At 44.8% G+C, this 19232-nt stretch overlaps 1 protein-coding gene across 3 annotated transcripts in view; it reads right to left on the bottom strand.

The window, feature by feature from the left end:
* Window positions 1–19232, bottom strand: part of LOC139268148 (potassium channel subfamily T member 2) — a 1179460-nt gene that overhangs the window by 220708 nt on the left and 939520 nt on the right. Inside the window, exon 24 of one of the 3 annotated variants that reach the window (XM_070886188.1) lies at window positions 15912–15932. The exons of the other annotated variants lie outside the window; for them this stretch is intronic. Within the exon in view, the coding sequence (XP_070742289.1) occupies window positions 15912–15932 (21 nt within the window). The remainder of the gene's footprint in view (window positions 1–15911; window positions 15933–19232) is intronic. 3 annotated transcript variants of the gene reach the window in all.

The following is a 19232-nucleotide window of genomic DNA, read 5'->3' as shown; positions in this document are numbered from 1 at the left end:
AATTAAATGAGGAAAAGGTATTTGCATCAGATCTTCAAAAAAATCGATGTATTGAAATGTACTACATATATTTTTTTAAGAACAGTCAATATTTTAGTTAAAAAAACCCCCACTAAGATTGATCTAGTTAGTATTAATGACTGAAGCTTAAATGTACAGAGAGCACACATTACACTATATACAATTAGAACTGAGTAACATGAGCGTCACTAGTCCGAAATCCTGGAGAGCCAATGGAATTTTCTCGGCTTACCAATCACTTCCTCATTATAAAAGTACTTGATAAAACAAATACCTGACATAATGGGGCAGAAATTCCGAGGAGGGCTTCCCACGGGCAAAGCAAGAAAAAATACAAATAAAATGCGCACTTACCAGAAGCTGCTGCGCCCGCTGGAATTCCAGATCCACAGGCCTCCTCTCCCTGCGACTCGTAGCGCGTGCACGTCGGAACGTCCACAGGAGTCACGTGGGCCTGGACACCCAATCACGGGTAAGTATTTTTTCATTCATAGTAAAGGAGAGTCGTAACTTACGAATCTCCTATTACTGTGAATGAGAAAACCCCCAAAACGCACAAACAAGACATAAAACATTTAAAAAACAGCTCACACAATATACTAATAGAAATTAAAAATGTTACACATGTTTTTTGAAGAAAAAAAAATTCCTGATAATTAAAAAAAGTTAGGGTTAGGGTTTAAAATAATATTATCTGAGTGAGCAGGGTTTTAACATGAATGTGTTTTTAAAATTTTAATTTTAATCATGTTTTTTCTATGTTTTTAAATTCTTACGCCTGTAAAAGTAGGCTATGTGTCTGCTTTTTCAGGAGCAAGAGTTTTGAAGACATTTGCCGTGCAAGATATTGGTAAATAGCCCAAACTTCCACGTACAAATGTCCTCGTACAAACTTCGTACGGACCCAGGACATCAGAAATTCTGGGCCAATGAATCTGAATGGTACCAGATTTCAGACCTGATCATCAAATATTATTGTTCTCTGTTTGTTAAACCATTCACTTTTCAGATGGCAAGATGTCCGAGTTTTAAAGCATAAAAATTCCGACAGTTAAACTGCTTGCTGTTTTAAAAAGACAAATGCTTCTTTTAATTGAGAATTTTGTCGAAATCGCTAATAGACCTGCACTTACTAAACACGATAGACATAAAATTGATATTTACAACATTGCATTTCCTACATTGTGTAATGTGGTATTGCATAGAGCACATATTGTTGGAAGATACAGTAACTAGCTGGCATTACATTCAACAACACACCACACTCACCAACATTTAAAACATTTAGAACTGTTTCCTTCATGAGTTTCAGCAAAAGGGAAAAAAGGGATGAGGTTCTATGAGACGAATTTAAGGAGCTAGGAGCTAAATTAAAACAGAGGACCTCAAAAGTAGTAATCTCAGGATTGCTACCAGTGCCACGTGCTAGTCAGAGTAGGAATCGCAGGACAGCTCAGATGAATACGTGGCTTGAGCAGTGGTGCAGCACGGAGGGATTCAAATTCCTGGGGCATTGGAACTGGTTCTGGGGGAGGTGGGACCAGTACAAACCGAACGGTCTGCACCTGGGCAGGACCGGAACCAATGTCCAAGGAGGAGTGTTTGCTAGTGCTGTTAGGGAGGAGTTAAACTAATATGGCAGGGGGATGGGAACCAATGCAGGGAGACAGAGGGAAACAAAATGGAAACAGAAGCAAAAGACAGAAAGGAGATGAGTAAAAGTGGAGAGCAGAGAAACCCAAGGCAAAAAACAAAAAGGGCCACTGTACAGCAAAATTCTAAAAGGTCAAAGTGTAATAAAAAGGCAAGCATGAAAGCGCGGTGCGTCAATGCAAGGAGTATTCAGAACCCAGGAGAGGGCTCTGAGCTAGTTAGAGTGGGTGAACAGGACTCCAAGAAAGAATGCAAAAGGCAGGAGGCAACAGAGCAGAGTAGCACTGGGGTAAGTGTAAAACACAAGGTGATAGGAAGGGACAATATGTATGAATATAAAGGGGCTGCAGAAGGGGTCAAAACTAAAAATCATGATTTAAAAACTAGTATTAAAACACTCTACCTAAACGCACGCAGCATTCGAAATAAAGTAAATGAGTTGACGGCACAAATCATTACAAATGGGTATGATTTGGTGGCCATTACAGAAACGTGGTTGCAGGGTGGCCAAGACTGGGAATTAAACATACAAGGGTATCTGACAATTTGGAAAGATAGACAAGAAGGGAAAGGAGGTGGGGTAGCTCTGTTAATAAAGGATGATATCAGGGCAGTTGTGAGAGACGATATTGGCTCCAATGAACAAAATGTTGAATCATTGTGGGTGGAGATTAGAGATAGTAAGGGGAAAAAGTCACTGGTGGGCGTAGTTTATAGGCCCCCAAATAATAACTTCATGGCGGGGCGGACAATAATCAAGGGAATAATGGAGGCTTGTGAAAAAGGAATGGCAGTAATCATGGGGGATTTTAACCTACATATCCATTGGTCAAATCAAATCGCATGGGATAGCCTTGAGGAGGAATTCATAGAATGCATACGGGATTGTTTCTTAGAACAGTATGTTACAGAACCTACAAGGGAGCAAGCTATCTTAGATCTGGTCCTGTGTAATGAGACAGGAATAATAAACGATCTCCGAGTAAAAGATCCTCTCGGAATGAGTGATCACAGTATGGTTGAATTTGTAATACAGATTGAGGGTGAGGAAGTAATGTCTCAAACGAGCATAATATGCTTAACCAAAGGGGAATACAGTGGGATGAGGGCAGAGTTGGCTAAAGTAGACTGGAAACACAGACTAAACGGTGGCACAATTGAGGAACAGTGGAGGACTTTTAAGGAGCTCTTTTATAATGCTCAACAAAAATATATTCCAATGAAAAAGAAGGGCGGTAAGTGAAGGGATAACCAGCCGTGGATAACCAAGGAAATAAAGGAGAGTATCAAATTAAAAACCAATGCGTATAAGGTGGCCAAGGTTAGTGGGAAACTAGAAGATTGGGAAAATTTTAAACGACAGCAAAGAATGACTAAGAAAGCAATAAAGAAAGGAAAGATAGATTACGAAAGTAAACTTGCGCAAAACATAAAAACAGATAGTAAAAGCATTTACCGATATATAAAACGGAAAAGAGTGACTAAAATAAATGTTGGTCCCGTAGAAAATGAGAAGGAGGATTTAATAATGGGAAATGTGGAAATGGCGGAGACCTTAAACAATTATTTTGCTTCGGTCTTCACAGTGGAAGACACAAAAACCATGCCAAAAATTGCTGGTCACGGGAATGTGGGAAGAGAAGACCTTGAGATAATCACTATCACGAGGGAGGTAGTGCTGGACAGGCTAATGGGACTCAAGGTAGACAAGTCCCCTGGTCCTGATGAAATGCATCCCAGGGTATTAAAAGAGATGGCGGAAGTTATAGCAGATGCATTCGTTATAATCGACCAAAATTCTCTGGACTCTGCGGAGGTACCAGCGGATTGGAAAGCAGCTAATGTAATGCCTCTGTTTAAAAAAGGGGGCAGACAAAAGGCAGGTAACTATTGGCCAGTTAGTTTAACGTCTGTAGTGGGGAAAATGCTTGAAGCTATCATTAAGGAAGAAATAGCGGGACATCTCGATAGGAATAGTACAATCAAGCAGACGCAACATGGATTCATGAAGGGGAAATCATGTTTAACTAATTTACTGGAATTCTTTAAGGATATAACGAGCATGGTGGATCGAGGTGTACCGATGGATGTGGTGTATTTAGATTTCCAAAAGGCATTCGATAAGGTGCCACACAAAAGGTTACTGTAGAAGATAAAGGTACGCGGAGTCAGAAGAAATGTATTAGCATGGATCGAGAATTGGCTGGCGAACAGAAAGCAGAGAGTCGGGATAAATGGGTCCTTTTCGGGTTGGAAATCGGTGGTTAGTGGTGTGCCACAGGGATCGGTGCTGGGACCACAACTGTTTACAATATACATAGATGACCTGGAAGAGGGGACAGAGTGTTGTGTAACAAAATTTGCAGATGACACAAAGATTAGTGGGAAAGCGGGTTGTGTAGAGGACACAGAGAGGCTGCAAAGAGATTTAGATAGGTTAAGCGAATGGGCTAAGATTTGGCAGATGGAATACAATGTCGGAAAATGTGAGGTCATCCACCTTGGGAAAAAAAACAGTAAAAGGGAATATTATTTGAATGGGGAGAAATTACAACATGCTGCGGTGCAGAGGGACCTGGGGTTCCTTGTAAATGAATTCTAAAAAGTTAGTTTGCAGGTGCAGCAGGTAATCAGGAAGGCGAATGGAATGTTGGCCTTCATTGCGAGAGGGATGGAGTACAAAAGCAGGGAGGTCCTGCTGCAACTGTACAGGGTATTGGTGAGGCCGCACCTGGAGTACTGCGTGCAGTTTTGGTCACCTTTCTTAAGGAAGGATATACTAGCTTTGGAGGGGGTAGAGAGATGATTCACTGGGCTGATTCCGGAGATGAGGGGGTTACCTTATGATGATAGATTGAGTAGACTGGATCTTTACTCGTTCGAGTTCAGAAGGATGAGGGGTGATCTTATAGAAACATTTAAAATAATGAAAGGGATAGACAAGATAGAGGCAGAGAGGTTGTTTCCACTGGTGGGAGAGATCAGAACTAGGGGGCACAGCCTCAAAATACGGGGGAGCCAATTTAAAACCGAGTTGAGAAGGAATTTGTTCTCCCAGAGGGTTGTGAATCTGTGGAATTCTCTGCCCAAGGAAGCAGTTGAGGTTAGCTCATTGAATGTATTTAAATCTCAGATAGATAGATTTTTAACCAATAAGGGAATGAAGGATTATGGGGAGCGGGCGGGTAAGTGGAGCTGAGTCCACGGCCAGATCAGCCATGATCTTGTTGAATGGCGGAGCAGGCTCGAGGAGCTAGATGGCCTACTCCTGTTCCTAATTCTTATGTTCTTATGTTAAAAGTAGAACAATTAACATAGAAACATAGAAAATAGGTGCAGGAGTAGGCCATTCGGCCCTTCGAGCCTGCATCGCCATTCAATAAGATCATGGCTGATCATTCCCTCAGTATCCCTTTCCTGCTTTCTCCATACCTCTTGATCCCTTTAGCCATAAGGGCCATATCTAACTCCCTCTTGAATATATCCAATGAACTGGCATCAACAACTCTCTGCGGCAGGGAATTCCACAGGTTAACAACTCTCTGATTGAAGAAGTTTCTCCTAATCTCAGTCCTAAATGGCCTACCCCTTATCCTAAGACTGTGTCCCCTGGTTCTGGACTTCCCCACCATCGGGAACATTCTACCTGTATCTAACCTGAGCCGTCCCATCAGAATCTTATATGTTTCTATGAGATCCCCTCTTATCCTTCTAAACTTCAATGTATAAAGGCCCAGTTGATCCAGTCTCTCCTCATATGTCAGTCCTGCCATCCCAGGAATCAGTCTGGTGAACCTTCGCTGCACTCCCTCAATAGCAAGAATGTCCTTCCTCAGGTTAGGAGACCAAAACTGAACACAATATTCCAGATGAAGCCTCACCAAGGCCTTGTACATTTGCAATAAGACCTCCCTGCTCTTATACTCAAATCCCCTAGCTATGAAGACCAATATACCATTTGCCTTCTTCACCGCCTGTTGTACCTGTATGCCAACTTTCAATGATGAACCATGACACCCAGCTCTCATTGCACCTCCCTTTTTCCTAATTTTCCACCATTCAGATAATATTCTGTCTTTGCGTTTTTGCCCCCAAAGTGGATAACCTCACAATTATCCACATTATACTGCATCTGCCATGCATTTGCCCACTCACCTAACCTGTCCATGTCACCCTGCAGCCTCCTAGCATCCCCCTCACAGCTCATACCGCCACCCAGTTTAGTGTCATCTGCAAACATGGAGATATTACACTCAATTCCTTCATCCAAATCATTGATGTATATTGTAAAGAGCTGGGGTCCCAGCACTGAGCCCTGCGGCACTCCACTAGCCACTGCCTGCCATTCTGAAAAGGACCCGTTTATCCCGACTCTGCTTCCTGTCTGCCAACCAGTTCTCTATCCACTTCAGTATATTACCCCCAATACCATGTGCTTTGATTTTGAACACCAATCTCTTGTGTGGGACCTTATCAAAAGCCCTTTGAAAGTCCAAATACACCACATCCACTGGTTCTCCCTTGTCCACTGTACTAGTTACATCCTCAAAAAATTCCAGAAGATTTGTCAAGCATGATTTCCCTTTCATAAATCCATGCTGACTTGGACCGATCATGTCACTACTTTCCAAATGCGCTGCTATTTCATCCTTAATAATTGATTCCAACATTTTCCCCACCACGGATGTCAGGCTAACCAGTCTATAATTACCCGCTTTTTCTCGCCCTCCCTTTTTAAAAAGTGGTGTTACATTAGCTACCCTGCAGTCCATAGGAACTGATCCAGAGTCGATAGACTGTTGGAAAATGATCACCAATCCATCCACTATTTCTAGGGTCACTTCCTTAAATACTCTGGGATGCAGACTATCAGGCCCCGGGGATTTATCAGCCTTCAATCCCATCAATTTGCCTAACACAATTTCCTGCCTAATAAGGATATCCTTCAGTTCCTCCTTCTCACTAGACCCTCGGTCCCCTAATACTTCCGGAAGGTTATTTGTGCCTTCCTTCGTGAAGACAGAACCAAAGGATTTGTTCAATTGGTCTGCCATTTCTTTGTTCCCCATTATAAATTCACCTGAATCTGACTGCAAGGGACCTCCTTTTGTCTTCACTAATTTTTTTCTCTTCACATATCTATAGAAGCTTTTGCAGGCAGTTTTTATGTTCCTGGCAAGCTTCTTCTTGTACTCTATTTTCCCCATTTTAATTAAACCCCTTGTCCTCTTCTGCTGAATTCTAAATTTCTCCCAGTCCTCAGGTTTGTTGCTTTTTCTGGTCAATTTATGTGCCTCTTCCTTGGATTTAACACTATCCTTAATTTCCCTTGTTAGCCACGGTTGAGCCACCTTCAATTGCTGAAGTTCATCCATGGGATCTTTAAGTGTTTGCCATTGCCTATCCACCGTCAACCCTTTACGTATCATTTGCCAGTCTATTCTAGCCCATTCACGCCTCAAACCATCGAAGTTACCTTTCCTTAAGTTCAGGACCCTAGTTTCTGAATTAACTGTGCCACTCTCCATCTTAATAAAGAATTCTACCATATTATGGTCACTCTTCCCCAAGGGACCTCGCACAAGAAGATTGCTAATTAGTCCTTTCTCATTACACATCACCCAGTCTAGGGTGGCCAGCTCTCTAGTTGGTTCCTCGACATATTGGTCTAGAAAACCAGCCCTAATAAACTCCAGGAAATCCTCCTCCACCATATTGCTACCAGTTTGGTTAGCCCAATCAATATGTCGATTAAAGTCACCCATGATAACTGCTGTACCTTTATTACATGCATCCCTAATTTCTTGTTTGATGCTGTCCCCAACCTTACTACTACTGTTTGATGGCCTGTATCCAACTCCCACTAGCGTTTTCTGCCCCTTTTTATTCTGTTGCTCCACCCATACTGATTCCATATCACCTAAGCTAATGTCCTTTCTTACTATTACATTAATTTCCTCTTTAACCAGCAGTGCCACCCCGCCTCCTTTTCCTTTCTGTCTATCCTTCTTAAATGTTGAATACCCCTGAATGTTGAGTTCCCAGCCTTGGTCACCCTGGAGATTGCTATTCCTTTTCAAAATTAAGAGCTCAAAAGTGAGTAGAGCATGCATTGCTGGATGTAACAGCAGCTGTTTCTATTTACCTGTCGAGAATATTTGCTCTGCTATGCTACACTCTATCAAACTAAGAGATATAGTGCCGTACATACCAAACCTTTTGTCTAATGTTCAGTAACTGCTTGAATGCAAGAGAATTTGATAAAGACACAGGGACCGAAATTGTCCTTCTCCTTAAGGACTGTTGCCAGCGCCAATCGGCGGCCATGCTGCGGAGTGTCCACCGACTTTTCGTGGAATGGCCGCTGCTAGCTCAATTGCCCTCCCAAGGTTCCCCGGCGGTGCCCCCCCCCCCCCCCCACTACACTGTTGCCGATCCGTGGTAAGCACGTCAATACTGTGCGCACCGCCGATCTACCACGCCCCCCCCCAGACAGTGACATTCCCCACCGAAAATCTTCGGCCCGCCCCACGGTGCCAAAACATGTTTTTTTCCATGTGGTCTAGTGAGGCTGTGGCCTTTCTGCAATGGCTGTACGGCTTCCTCTAAAGGGGAAGATGCACTGCCGCTGCCACCATGTTTTATTTTGTCGGCCGACAATTATGCCCCCAGGTTCGGCCGGGCCGCCTCTTGGGTGCCAAGCCACTGGTACCGGCTGAAACCCTACCCGACGGCCCAATGGGCCAAAGTTTAAAAATCGCGGAAGCTCTCCCTTTTAAATGAAGGGGAGAGCCGTGGTGATGTGGCGCCGTGATAATGTCATCGTGGTGGTTACGCCACACTGCCCCCAACTTTTCACCCCTCAGGTGTTGCCACCGCCCTGTACCTGCCCCTCAAGTGCTGTCACCGTCCCCATTAAGAGCAACTTCTGGAGCCAAGGAAAAAAAAAACACAACAAAGAGCCGAATATCGCTCAAAAGGCGACCTGAACCGCAGCTATGGTAGAAACCATCGAAACGGTACCCCACTCTCACACAGCTGATCCAACTCCAGCTGACACAAACAATTCCCACTGAGTTTAGAAAACTCTGTGCTGCCATGGTGTAGGATTCTAAGTACTAAAATATACTCCTAATTTTTTTTTTTTAAGTACAAAAATATTGGAAACAATTACTTGATTAGGTATAGGAACAATACAATCTATGTTGATCCTCTACATTGTAAAAATTGGTCTTCATCTGGACCATGCCAGGGATTTGCTTATATTGCTGTGCTACACTGGGATACTTTGAAACCACTTCTTTATTGCCATTGATTGCTGCTTTGCATTTTTATAGGATGCTTTAAAAAAAAGAATCAAGTGGGAGAGATGACTTTGGCACTTGTATTTTTTAGTATGGGTCTGGCTCAAGGCTGCTTTAAAGAGGAGAAAGGGTGCAAGTTTTGGCAGGAGATGCCAGTTACAGCAGTTTTGTCTGTATTCATCCACAAACATTTATGCTAATACTATATGAATGTCAGTTATACTGGGTCTCCCCATGCCTAGGATAATAAGATTTTAACATAGTGCCATGAGAAGATCAGTAAATTGTATAGAGAACTAAACCACTTACAAAGCACTGAGCCAGCACTAATGAGATATGCCAAAAACAATAGCCTACATCATGATTTTAATATGGTTCTAATATTGTATTCGTATTGTAATATTTCTGGGTATTTAAAATGAGTAAAAGGAAATAAATGTTGTAGAGATCACTTTATAATTACCAGTCCCTTATGAGGATAACCTCAATTCATCTTAGCTGTGCTTCATTTTCTCTCAATGCCATTTTTTGGTCAAAAATGTTGACTTTTCTTAAAGAAAATTAGTTGGATCACATCTATTTGTATGCATTTATTCAAGAAAGATTGTCTGGAGACTGACTTCTGTGTCTACATTGCAGCTAAGCAGGACTGACAAGCAGAACATTTGGACGATGATTACAGCATATTGGCTGTCTATTAGTGTAAATTAAGATTTTAATAAAACTTTTAATAAGTGCACCTTGATTTTAGCAGAGAAAATCAACCAAACCTGAAAGCAAGCCGAACCATTAAATGATTGAGTTTCTTAAACAATTAATAGAAAATATAATTAAAGTCAAGACTGGAATTACCACAGATTATGAAGAAGCTACTAATAGTGCATATAATACTACCAAGGTTTAACTAATAAAAAATAAAAGTATTAAAGTGATAATTAAAAAAAAATTATTGGACAGCTCAAAAGTATATTGGCCTAGAAATTCGTTAGCTCCTGAAAACAGACAATGCACGAGCAACCTGCTCAAACTTCGTGCTGCCTGCTGAATAGCATGATTGTAGCATTCATTCCAGCGCTGAACGCACTGCTGAATAGCTAAACACTCAGCTGGGGCCCCAAGTTTGTACAAGGCTAGCTCCAATTAATGCTAGTCTGCACTTCTTAAAGGCAGTCAGCACCTCTTAAATGGTAGATGCATTCTGCCTGCAACAGGTGATTGAAGTAGCTGGGAAGACAGAAGACAATACTGTTCTAATGATGACACATTATCGAACCCTTGTGGCTTTCTCATTTCAGACACTCAAGAAATCCAGTCTGCCCAGCACGTGCTTCAACAAGACAAGGAGGAAATAGAGCGAGCGAGCGAGAGGGATGGATGGATGGACAGAAGAAAAGGAAGAGGAGGAGGAGGAGAAGAAGAAGAAACACCGTCATGCAATTTCACACTCCCAGGCACCAGCTCAGATATAGACACTCCATGTACTTTAGAGGATAGGTTTGCATGGGATCTTCCAGGCAAAATACCACTCGGTCTCTCAGTGGCCAACGGCGGTGCTTTGGGTGGGCCTTGGGTTCAACTGAGTTTGGGCCCATAGAATACAAGAGCAAGGAGGTTATGCTTGAACTGTATAAAACATTAGTTAGGTCACAGCTAGAGTACAACGTGCAGTCTGGTCACCACAGTATAGGAAAGATGTGATTGCACTAGAGAGGGTTCAGAGGAGATTTACGAGGATATTGCCTGGACTGGAGAATTTTAGCTGTGAGGAAAGATTGGATAGGTTGGGTTTGTTTTCTTTGGAACAGAGGAGGCTGAGGGGAGACATTGAGGTGTATAAAATGATGATGTGGCCTAGATAAAGTGGATTGGAAGGACCTATTTCCCTTAGCAGAGGGGTCAACAACCAGGGGGCATGGATTTAAAGTAATCGGTAGGAGGTTTAGAGGGGATTTGAGGGGAAATTTCTTCACCAAGAGGGTAGTGGAGATCTGGAACTCGCTGCCGGAAAGGGAGGTAGAGGCAGAAACCCTCACTACAGTTAAAAAGTACTTGGATGTGCACTTGAAATGTCATAACCTACAGGGCTACAGACCAAGAGCTGGAAAGTGCAATTAGTTTGGATAGCTCTTTGTCGGCCGGCGCCAACACGATGGGCCGAAACGGCCTCCTTCCGAGCTATAAATTTCTATGATTCTATGACTCTTGCGTCAGCCCGACAATGGCGGCCCTCACATAGACCAGGCCAGCATCATGCAGCCCGGCTGCTGTCCTGGTTGAACGAGTTCCCGGTGGCCAGTGGCGACAACTAAAGAGCCTACAGAGTGCGCCATGGCCCTCCCCTTTAAATGAAGGGGAGGGGCGTTTAGTGCGTTAGCACTATGTGGATGCTCCATGTAGCGCTGCCCTCCCACCCCGGGAGCACCCTCCAAGGAGGCAGAGCGCTGGAGACAACGCTCCGCTTCCTTTGAGGGGCACAGGTGCTCAATTCCTCCCCCGGATAAGGGGCAATTCGCGCCCACCCCCCGTCTAAGGGCTGCAATGGAAGCTCAGACTGAAGTCATGCAAGTTCAGCTTGCTACCACGCAAGCACAGACTGCTGGTATCATGGTTCGGTTTATCAGTGTTGAAAGGGGCTTGCAGCGTATCACAGCAGTCTGTACTCCAGCAGATTACTAGGATAGCTGAGGAGCTGCCCCAGGGGAGTGACACTGGACCTGTTGAGGCCAACCTTGCTGTCCTCTCTCAGGGTGACAGCATTCATACTCCCACCACTGTCACTTTGCCAGTGCCCTTGCAGTGCCCTACGAGGCCCAGAGCTCCTTGAGGTCATCCTGCAAGGCCATCTGCAGTCTCCCCCACTGAATATCAGCAGCCTTCCACCAGCATTGCTGCAGCTACGAGGATAGGAGAACTGCGTAGGAGCACTAGGATAAGCAACGGTATCGCAAGTAACTAAGGAATGCACAAGGGTAATTCATTCACTTTTTGACGTAATACTGGATGGGCAGATGTATAAAGTTGAATTGGAATGTTTGCTTGTGGTGGCTTTTATTTCAGCATTATGGCCAAGAGGATGCTGTAATGGTCAATAACCAGAGAAGTTAGGTATGGAACAAATATTGAAGGGGGAATTGGGGTTGCGTTAGAAATTAGGGATACCTAAAATTAATGTTTAAATGATTGTATGTTTCTGCTGAAGACAAGTAAAGCGTTGATGTGTAAGTTATGTTTTATCCAGTGCTGCTTAGGTTTTGTTTTCCTAGGAAGGCATGCATAAGAATTGAGACAGTGTTTTTAATGAGTTAGATTAGAGAATGCATAACATTTCACATGGGGGCCCACAGCATGTATTGACCTTGTCTGTCATCTGTAAGCTTAGAATTTTGACTTGCTCTTTAATTTGGACAATGAAGGCCAACTAATGTTTCTTCCATTTATGCTAATAACCAATTCTAATGCTACGGTAGAATTTGGAGTTTGTTTTACATAACTGCTTGCGAAGATAATTAAAAGTTAATTAGTATAAAAGACATAAAATAGAAGGAATTGGAGTTTGGGTATCCATGACGACCGGCTGAAGTGCGACAGCTCTAGCCTAAGGCCTCTGATTTTATGGACCAAGGTTGCGCCTGAGAAATGCACTGGTTGGACCAGAGAGGGTTAGGCTGGATGAGATAAGAGGATCCAGATGGATGGATTGGCCTACAAAACGAATAAACAAGAAAAGATGTGTAATAGTTGTGAAGACCCCTCCTTCAGGGTGCCTCTTCATCGTCAAGTTTAGACAAAGAACTCGAAGCCCCATTGGGCACTGAGTTTTTATGGGAACCTCTATAGGTGTTGCCAATATCCCATTCCAGGCCCACACTAAAAACACAATAAAAGTAACACACTGATTATCCGCGCAGACGGTGGAGGGAAGAACTAAAAGTTGGGCTGGTCGAACATTCTTTAAGAGTGATCCCATGCTCTACCGAAGGAGACAAAAGAAAGCGAAGCCATGAGACAGAGAACTGCTCACGTGCGCCAACCATTTGTCTCATCATCATCATCATCATCATAGGCAGTCCCTTGAAATTGAGGAAGAATTGCTCCCACTCTAAAAGTGAGTTCTTAGATGATTGTACAGTCCAATACGGGACTTACAGTCTCTGTCACAGGTGGGACAGACAGTGGTTGAAGAAAAGGGTGGGTGGTGAATCTGGTTTGCCGAACGCTCCTTCCACTGTCTGTGTTTGGTTTCTGCATGTTCTCGGCGACAAGATTCGAGGTGCTCAGCGCCCTCCCGGATGCTCTTCCTCCAGTTAGGGCGGTCTTGGCCAAGGGATTCCCAGGTGCCAGTGGGAATGTTGCACTTTATCAAAGAGGCTTTGAGGGTGTCCTTGAAATGTTTCCTCTGCCCACCTGGGGCTCGCTTGCCGTGTAGGAGTTCCGAGTAGAGCGCTTGCTTTGGGAGTCTTGTGTCGGGCATGTGGACGATGTGGCCCGCCCAATGGAGCTGGTCGAGTATGGTCAATGCTTCGATGCTGGGGACATTGGCCTGAGCGAGAACACTGACGTTGGTGCACCTATCCTCCCAGTGGATTTGCACGATCTTGCGGAGGCAACACTGATGTACTTTTCTAGCGCGTTGAGGTGCCTACTGTATATGGTCCATGTCTCTGAGCCATATAGAAGGGCGGGTATCGTTACTGCCCTGTAGACCATAAGCTTGGTGTCAGATTTGAGGTCCTGGTCTTCAAACACTCTCTTCCTCAGGCGACTGAAGGCTGCGCTGGCACACTGGAAGCGGTGTTGGACCGCGTCATCGATGTCTGCCCTGCTGATAGTAGGCTCCCGAGGTATGGAAAATGGTCCACAATGTCCAAGGCCACGCCGTGGATTTTGATGATCGGGGGGCAGTGCTGTGTGGCGGGGTCAGGTTGGTGGAGGACGTTTGTCTTAAAGATGTTTAGTGTAAGCCCCATGTTTTTGTACGCCTCCGTGAAGATGTTGACGATGGCTTGGAGCTCGGCCTCTGAGTGTGCGCAAACGCAAGCGTCATCCGCGTACTGTAGTTCGATGCCAGAGGATGGGATGACCTTGGATCTAGCCTGTAGGTGACAAAGGTTGAACAGGTTCCCATTGGTTCTGTAGTTCAGTTCCATTCCAGCGGGGAGCTTATTGAGAGTGAGATGGAGCATTGTAGCAAGGAAGAGCTTTGGCGCGATGAAGCAACTTTGCTTGACCCTGGTCCGGACGTGGATTGGGACTGTGGTGGGTCCATTGGTCAGGATCACAGCTTGCATGTCGTCGTGGAGCAAGTGGTGGTTCAGCTGCCCCCAAAAGTTTGTCACCATCCTCCGCCTTGTTCAATCAGACCGGTACCAGCTACTTGTCATGGTCGTATGTTTTTGCTGTATAACTAGTGTCTTACATTCCATCTTAAACTCTGATTAAACACAATATACCCATATTGGTTATTAAGGTGACCAGAGATAGCCATAACTTGGCTATTTTTAACAAATATGTTCACTGGTACGGCAGGTGGATGATTAGATCTCAGATATCCCAGTCAATCTGGGTTGCCTCCTTCTTTCCGCTTCCTCCTCTTCCACTTTCTCCTCCTGCCCCTGCTCCTGAGCTGATGGCCACATTCCTGGTGACAAGGGCTGTGCCCTCATGACGACCAGGTTGTGGAAGATACAGCAGACCACAACGAATCGGGACACATGCTCCAGTGAGTAATGCAGGACTCCTCCAGAGTGGTCCAGGCAGCGGAACCGTTGCTTCAGCACCCCACTGGTCTTCTCTATGATGTTTTGTGTGGCGACATGGCTCTCATTGTATGCATGATGGCCACATATGGTTGAATTACAGAGCAGAGGCATGAGCAAGGTGGTCAAGCCCTCATTGCCCAACAGCCACTCTCTGGTTTGTCTTGCTGGCTCAAAGACTGAGGGAATAGCGGGCTGCTGCAGAATGAAAGCATCATGACTGCTGCCAGGATACTGGGCATTCACCATCATGATGTGCTGAGCATGATCACACACCACAATTGCACAGTGAGTGAAAACCTTTTGTGGTTGAGGTACATCTGAACATTTAGAAGTGGCACCTGCAAAACCACGTGTGTGCACCATGGGAAAGCCCGCTATCCTAACAAATCCGCCTGCTTCATTATGGTCAGAGAGAAGACAATGAAGTCCCCTCTCCTGGCATAAAGAGCTGCTATCATCTCTTATGCAGCAGTGGATGGTGAACTGAGAGATGTTACTGACCTTGCCTGCTCCAGCCTGGAAGGATCTCGACTCAAAGAAATTGAAGGCCACAGTCACTTTGACAGCCACTGGTAGCACTGTCCTTGCCCTGGAGTGCGGCTGCAGGTCTGGTTGCAAGAGGTGCAGAGTTCTGTGAGCACCTCCGTTGTAAAACGCAGACGCCTCACACACTGCTCCTGGCTCAGGTTGAGGTAAGAGAATTGGTCTTAGAAGGCCCTTTGTGGGTGAGGCCGCCTGCTGCGAGCCCTCCTCCTCCTCCTGCTCCACCTCCCTCTGAGCATAGCTTGACCCCTTCTTTGCTGCCTTTGCTCCATCACCCTATCATGCCACAGGCCAAGAGGGATAACAACTAGAGCACCCATGACTGGGAGCAAGTGGTGCGACCAGAACTGTTGAGATCTTCTCCACTTGCAGCACCACTCCCTCTCACCTCACCAACTTTAAACAACTCTAGCAAGCTGCAAACACATCCACAAACTTACACAGAGCCAGTAGAAATTAATCAGCAATTTACCCGAGAGCTGTTGTTGATACCTTTAAATATCACTTGCAGGGGGACCTTGCAGCTGCTGAACAAATATTCAGCTGTGTGAGGTTAATATAGGGCGATACTCCAAGTGTTGAGGATGTAAATAGCAGCATTGGCATCAAATCAGCATTGTTGCATGCTGACTGACGTCACAATCTGCCTACTCTACAGATTTCAAGGTGCACGCTCCCAGCGCCGATGCTGTCGCCCTCACCCAGATGGCGTCTGGCGCAGTCCACACTGTAATTATACATGGGCTGCTCGGACCACTACACAATTGAATTTCTAGGTCATTGACTTTTTGGAATATTGATCTTATTCAACAATCACACCCTATACAGCTTGATTACCTATAATTTACTGAGACTATTATAAATGTGTTTTTACAAGACAAAAGAAAATGACATAAAGGTGCACTCAGTTTTTATTGTGGCTGAGGGAAATAACAAAGAGTAAACATAGCTATCCATGGCAGGCCCTTTCCATGACAATGATTTTCACAGAGTTTGGTTTTATTTATTGCAAACAAAACAGTAATCTCTGTGATCTATTTCCTTCCCATTACATTTGTTTTTATGCGTAAAACATGATCCTGACAGAGCGATAAACTTCATATTTGCCGTCCTGCACTTTGCATTATGTTATACTCCCAAGGTTTACCACTGACCTGGGCCATTATCTTTTTCTTTAATCTTTTTTGATTTGCTGTGGAAAGTCTCATTGAAATGGTGATGAGCTTTAAATATATTGCTGGCCAATGAACAGTCAGCTAGCAAACACTCACTCTTTCTCTAACACACACTGGCATTCCTTCACAGACAGGAAGACTAATTTGCTCGTCTCAGTTCTTGTTCTCTGTTTAGCAACGTTAGGAAATATGCTTAGAAAAAAAGTATTGATATGTGAAGTGAGCTACATGTGCTTCAAATTGAATATGTTAGCTCAAGCCATAAAAATGATGGCCCAGAATTTCAGGTAGTTTGCGCTGCCCGTCAGTGCCCCGGGGCACAAACAAGTTTTCACCCGGGTGCGACGCCAGTAACGACTCCCGTTAAATTCCGTGGGAATTTAGCGGCAGCAGTAACCCATAAGGCCCCGCCCTGCTGCGCCAGCGATCACGACATCATCATCGTGTGCAGCGCCCCGTTATCGCTCCGGAACCAAAACTGGGGAGTGCCCCCTGAAGCTGCGCTGGGTGATGCCAGTGACAGCTTCAGGGGTCGTGAACCGGGCTGTAGGCTACTCATGGGGCGATACATAAAGGGGAGGAGACGGCCATTTAAAAACAAAATTCTCCCAACCCGCTTCAATTGCGGGGTCTGTGTCACCATCGGCCAGCCGGCACTCTGCTTGAGTGCCGGACTGTTGGCACGGCACCCCTGCTCCCCGGTGCTCCATGGAATCCCGTTTCATCCCTGCAGAGTTTGCAGCTTAGACCCTTCCCTTTAATGAAGGAAAGAGCACCTCCTACACGGCCCAGTGCGAGCAATGCATCCCGCTCCCGACCCTTCTGCACCAGAAAGGAAGTGGAGCGTGTTATTTTGTGCTCCATTTCCTTTCGGGGGCGGTAAACCAAATTTTTTGAGCGGGGCAGGACTTCCGTGCTTGGCACAAAATGTCCTGACTCTCGGATGTTACCGCCCCCAAACAGCGCAACGGAATTTCACCACCAATAACTTTTATTCTTTTGGACAAAAGTTAGTTTATGTATGTCTATTATTCTACTTCTGTTAAAACATTTATATAACTGGAAGGCTCAGTATACCATTAATCCTAAGATGTTTCGACAGTAGAATCTCTGGCTGTCAGAACTGTTGACACTCCAGTTTTTTTCGAACGTTGCTTTTTGGTACTCATTAGAGTGAGTGATAAGTGCTGCATTGTGTATTGGAAAATAACATCAGTCGCAATTTAGTTGCAGTGCTAATGCTGAAGTGTTGGCATATTATTTTACCAAAAGCATTACTTTGCTTAGTTTGAGTAATGCAGTATTTCTAACTCTACTTTAAAATCTGGGTCATTGAGACTCAATTCCAGTTTTAAGTACAAAGCACAAACACTGTTCACCCATCCTCATACGAGGGTATGGGTCTTACACTAAACATCGGAAGACAAAGGTTCTCTACCAACCTGACCCCGCCACACAGTACTGCCCCCCCGATTATCAAGATCCATGACGAGGCCTTTGACAACGTAGAACACTTTCCATACCTTGAGAGCCTACTGTCAACAAGGGCAGACATCGATGATGAAGTCCAACACCCCCTTCAGTGTGCCAGTGCAGCCTTCGGTCGTCTGAGAAAGAGAGTGTTTGAAGACCAGGATCTCAAACCTGGTACCAAGCTCATTGTCTACAGAGCTGTAGCGATACCCGTCCTCCTACATAAGAACCTAAGAAGATAAGAATATAAGAAATAGGAGCAGGAATAGGCCACCTGGCCTCTCGAGCTTGCTCCGTCATTTAATAAGATCATGGCTGATCTGATCATACACTTGTTAAGTGTTATGTATTTAACCCCTTGAAACCTGTATTACACTACCACCAGAGGGCCTACCTATTGGAGTCTCAAGGGATCCCAGCATCCCTTGGGAGCACAGTATATAAGCAGGCCACTCACGAGGTACCTGCACTCGGGAGTCTCATTAAAGCTAAGGTCACACTTGCTCGTTGTACACAGTATTCAGTTTCGTCCTTTATTATGAATGTATCATTAAGTATGGAAGAACTCCACAAGACTGAGTTCTGTGAGCTAAAACTGATGTGACAGTCTCTTTAATATAACTCCAGGGTGCCTAAGCAGCATGGCAGACAACATTTTATACCCCCTTGCACAAGGTTTGCAGGTGACCCTTGGGCCTCCAACAGTTGCACCCTCTGGTGGCAAGTCTTACACAGATACAATATTTACATACATAATATCACTCCCCCTCAAAGTCTTTGATACAAATTATTTACAAGTTGAGACGATCCGGGGCCCTACGCTCCCCGGTTGATCATCTGAGTTCAAACTCTGGCATGGGTGAGTTGGTCGGACCATTGCTGCACTGCGGCACGGCTGGTCTGACAGGACTGATGGGAATAGTGGGTTCATCCTCTTGATTGACAGCGAGGTCGATTGCTGGTTGGGTGTGTGTTGATGATGGTGAAGTCCTCTTCAGGTTGTTCCTGGTTGTCAGTGAACCGCAGTTTGGTCTGATCCAAATGCTTTCTGTACAGTTGTCTATTCAATAGTTTGACTATAAACACTCTATTCCCCTCCTTGGCCAAGACAGTGCCAGTGACCCATTTAGGACCATGACCGTAATTAAGGACAAACACAGGGTGGTTAACATCAATGTCACGCGTTACAACCGCGCGATCGTGGTACATGTTTTTCCGGGATGCCGGGTTTCTACATGATCTTTTAGATCCGGGTGGACTAGGGAGAGGCTAGCTTTGAGTGCTCTCTTCATTAACAATTCTGC

The sequence above is a fragment of the Pristiophorus japonicus genome, chromosome 8 (genome assembly GCF_044704955.1).
Source record: "Pristiophorus japonicus isolate sPriJap1 chromosome 8, sPriJap1.hap1, whole genome shotgun sequence".
Classification (NCBI taxonomy): Eukaryota; Metazoa; Chordata; class Chondrichthyes; family Pristiophoridae; genus Pristiophorus; species Pristiophorus japonicus.
This window is presented reverse-complemented; position numbering and strand designations above follow the sequence as displayed.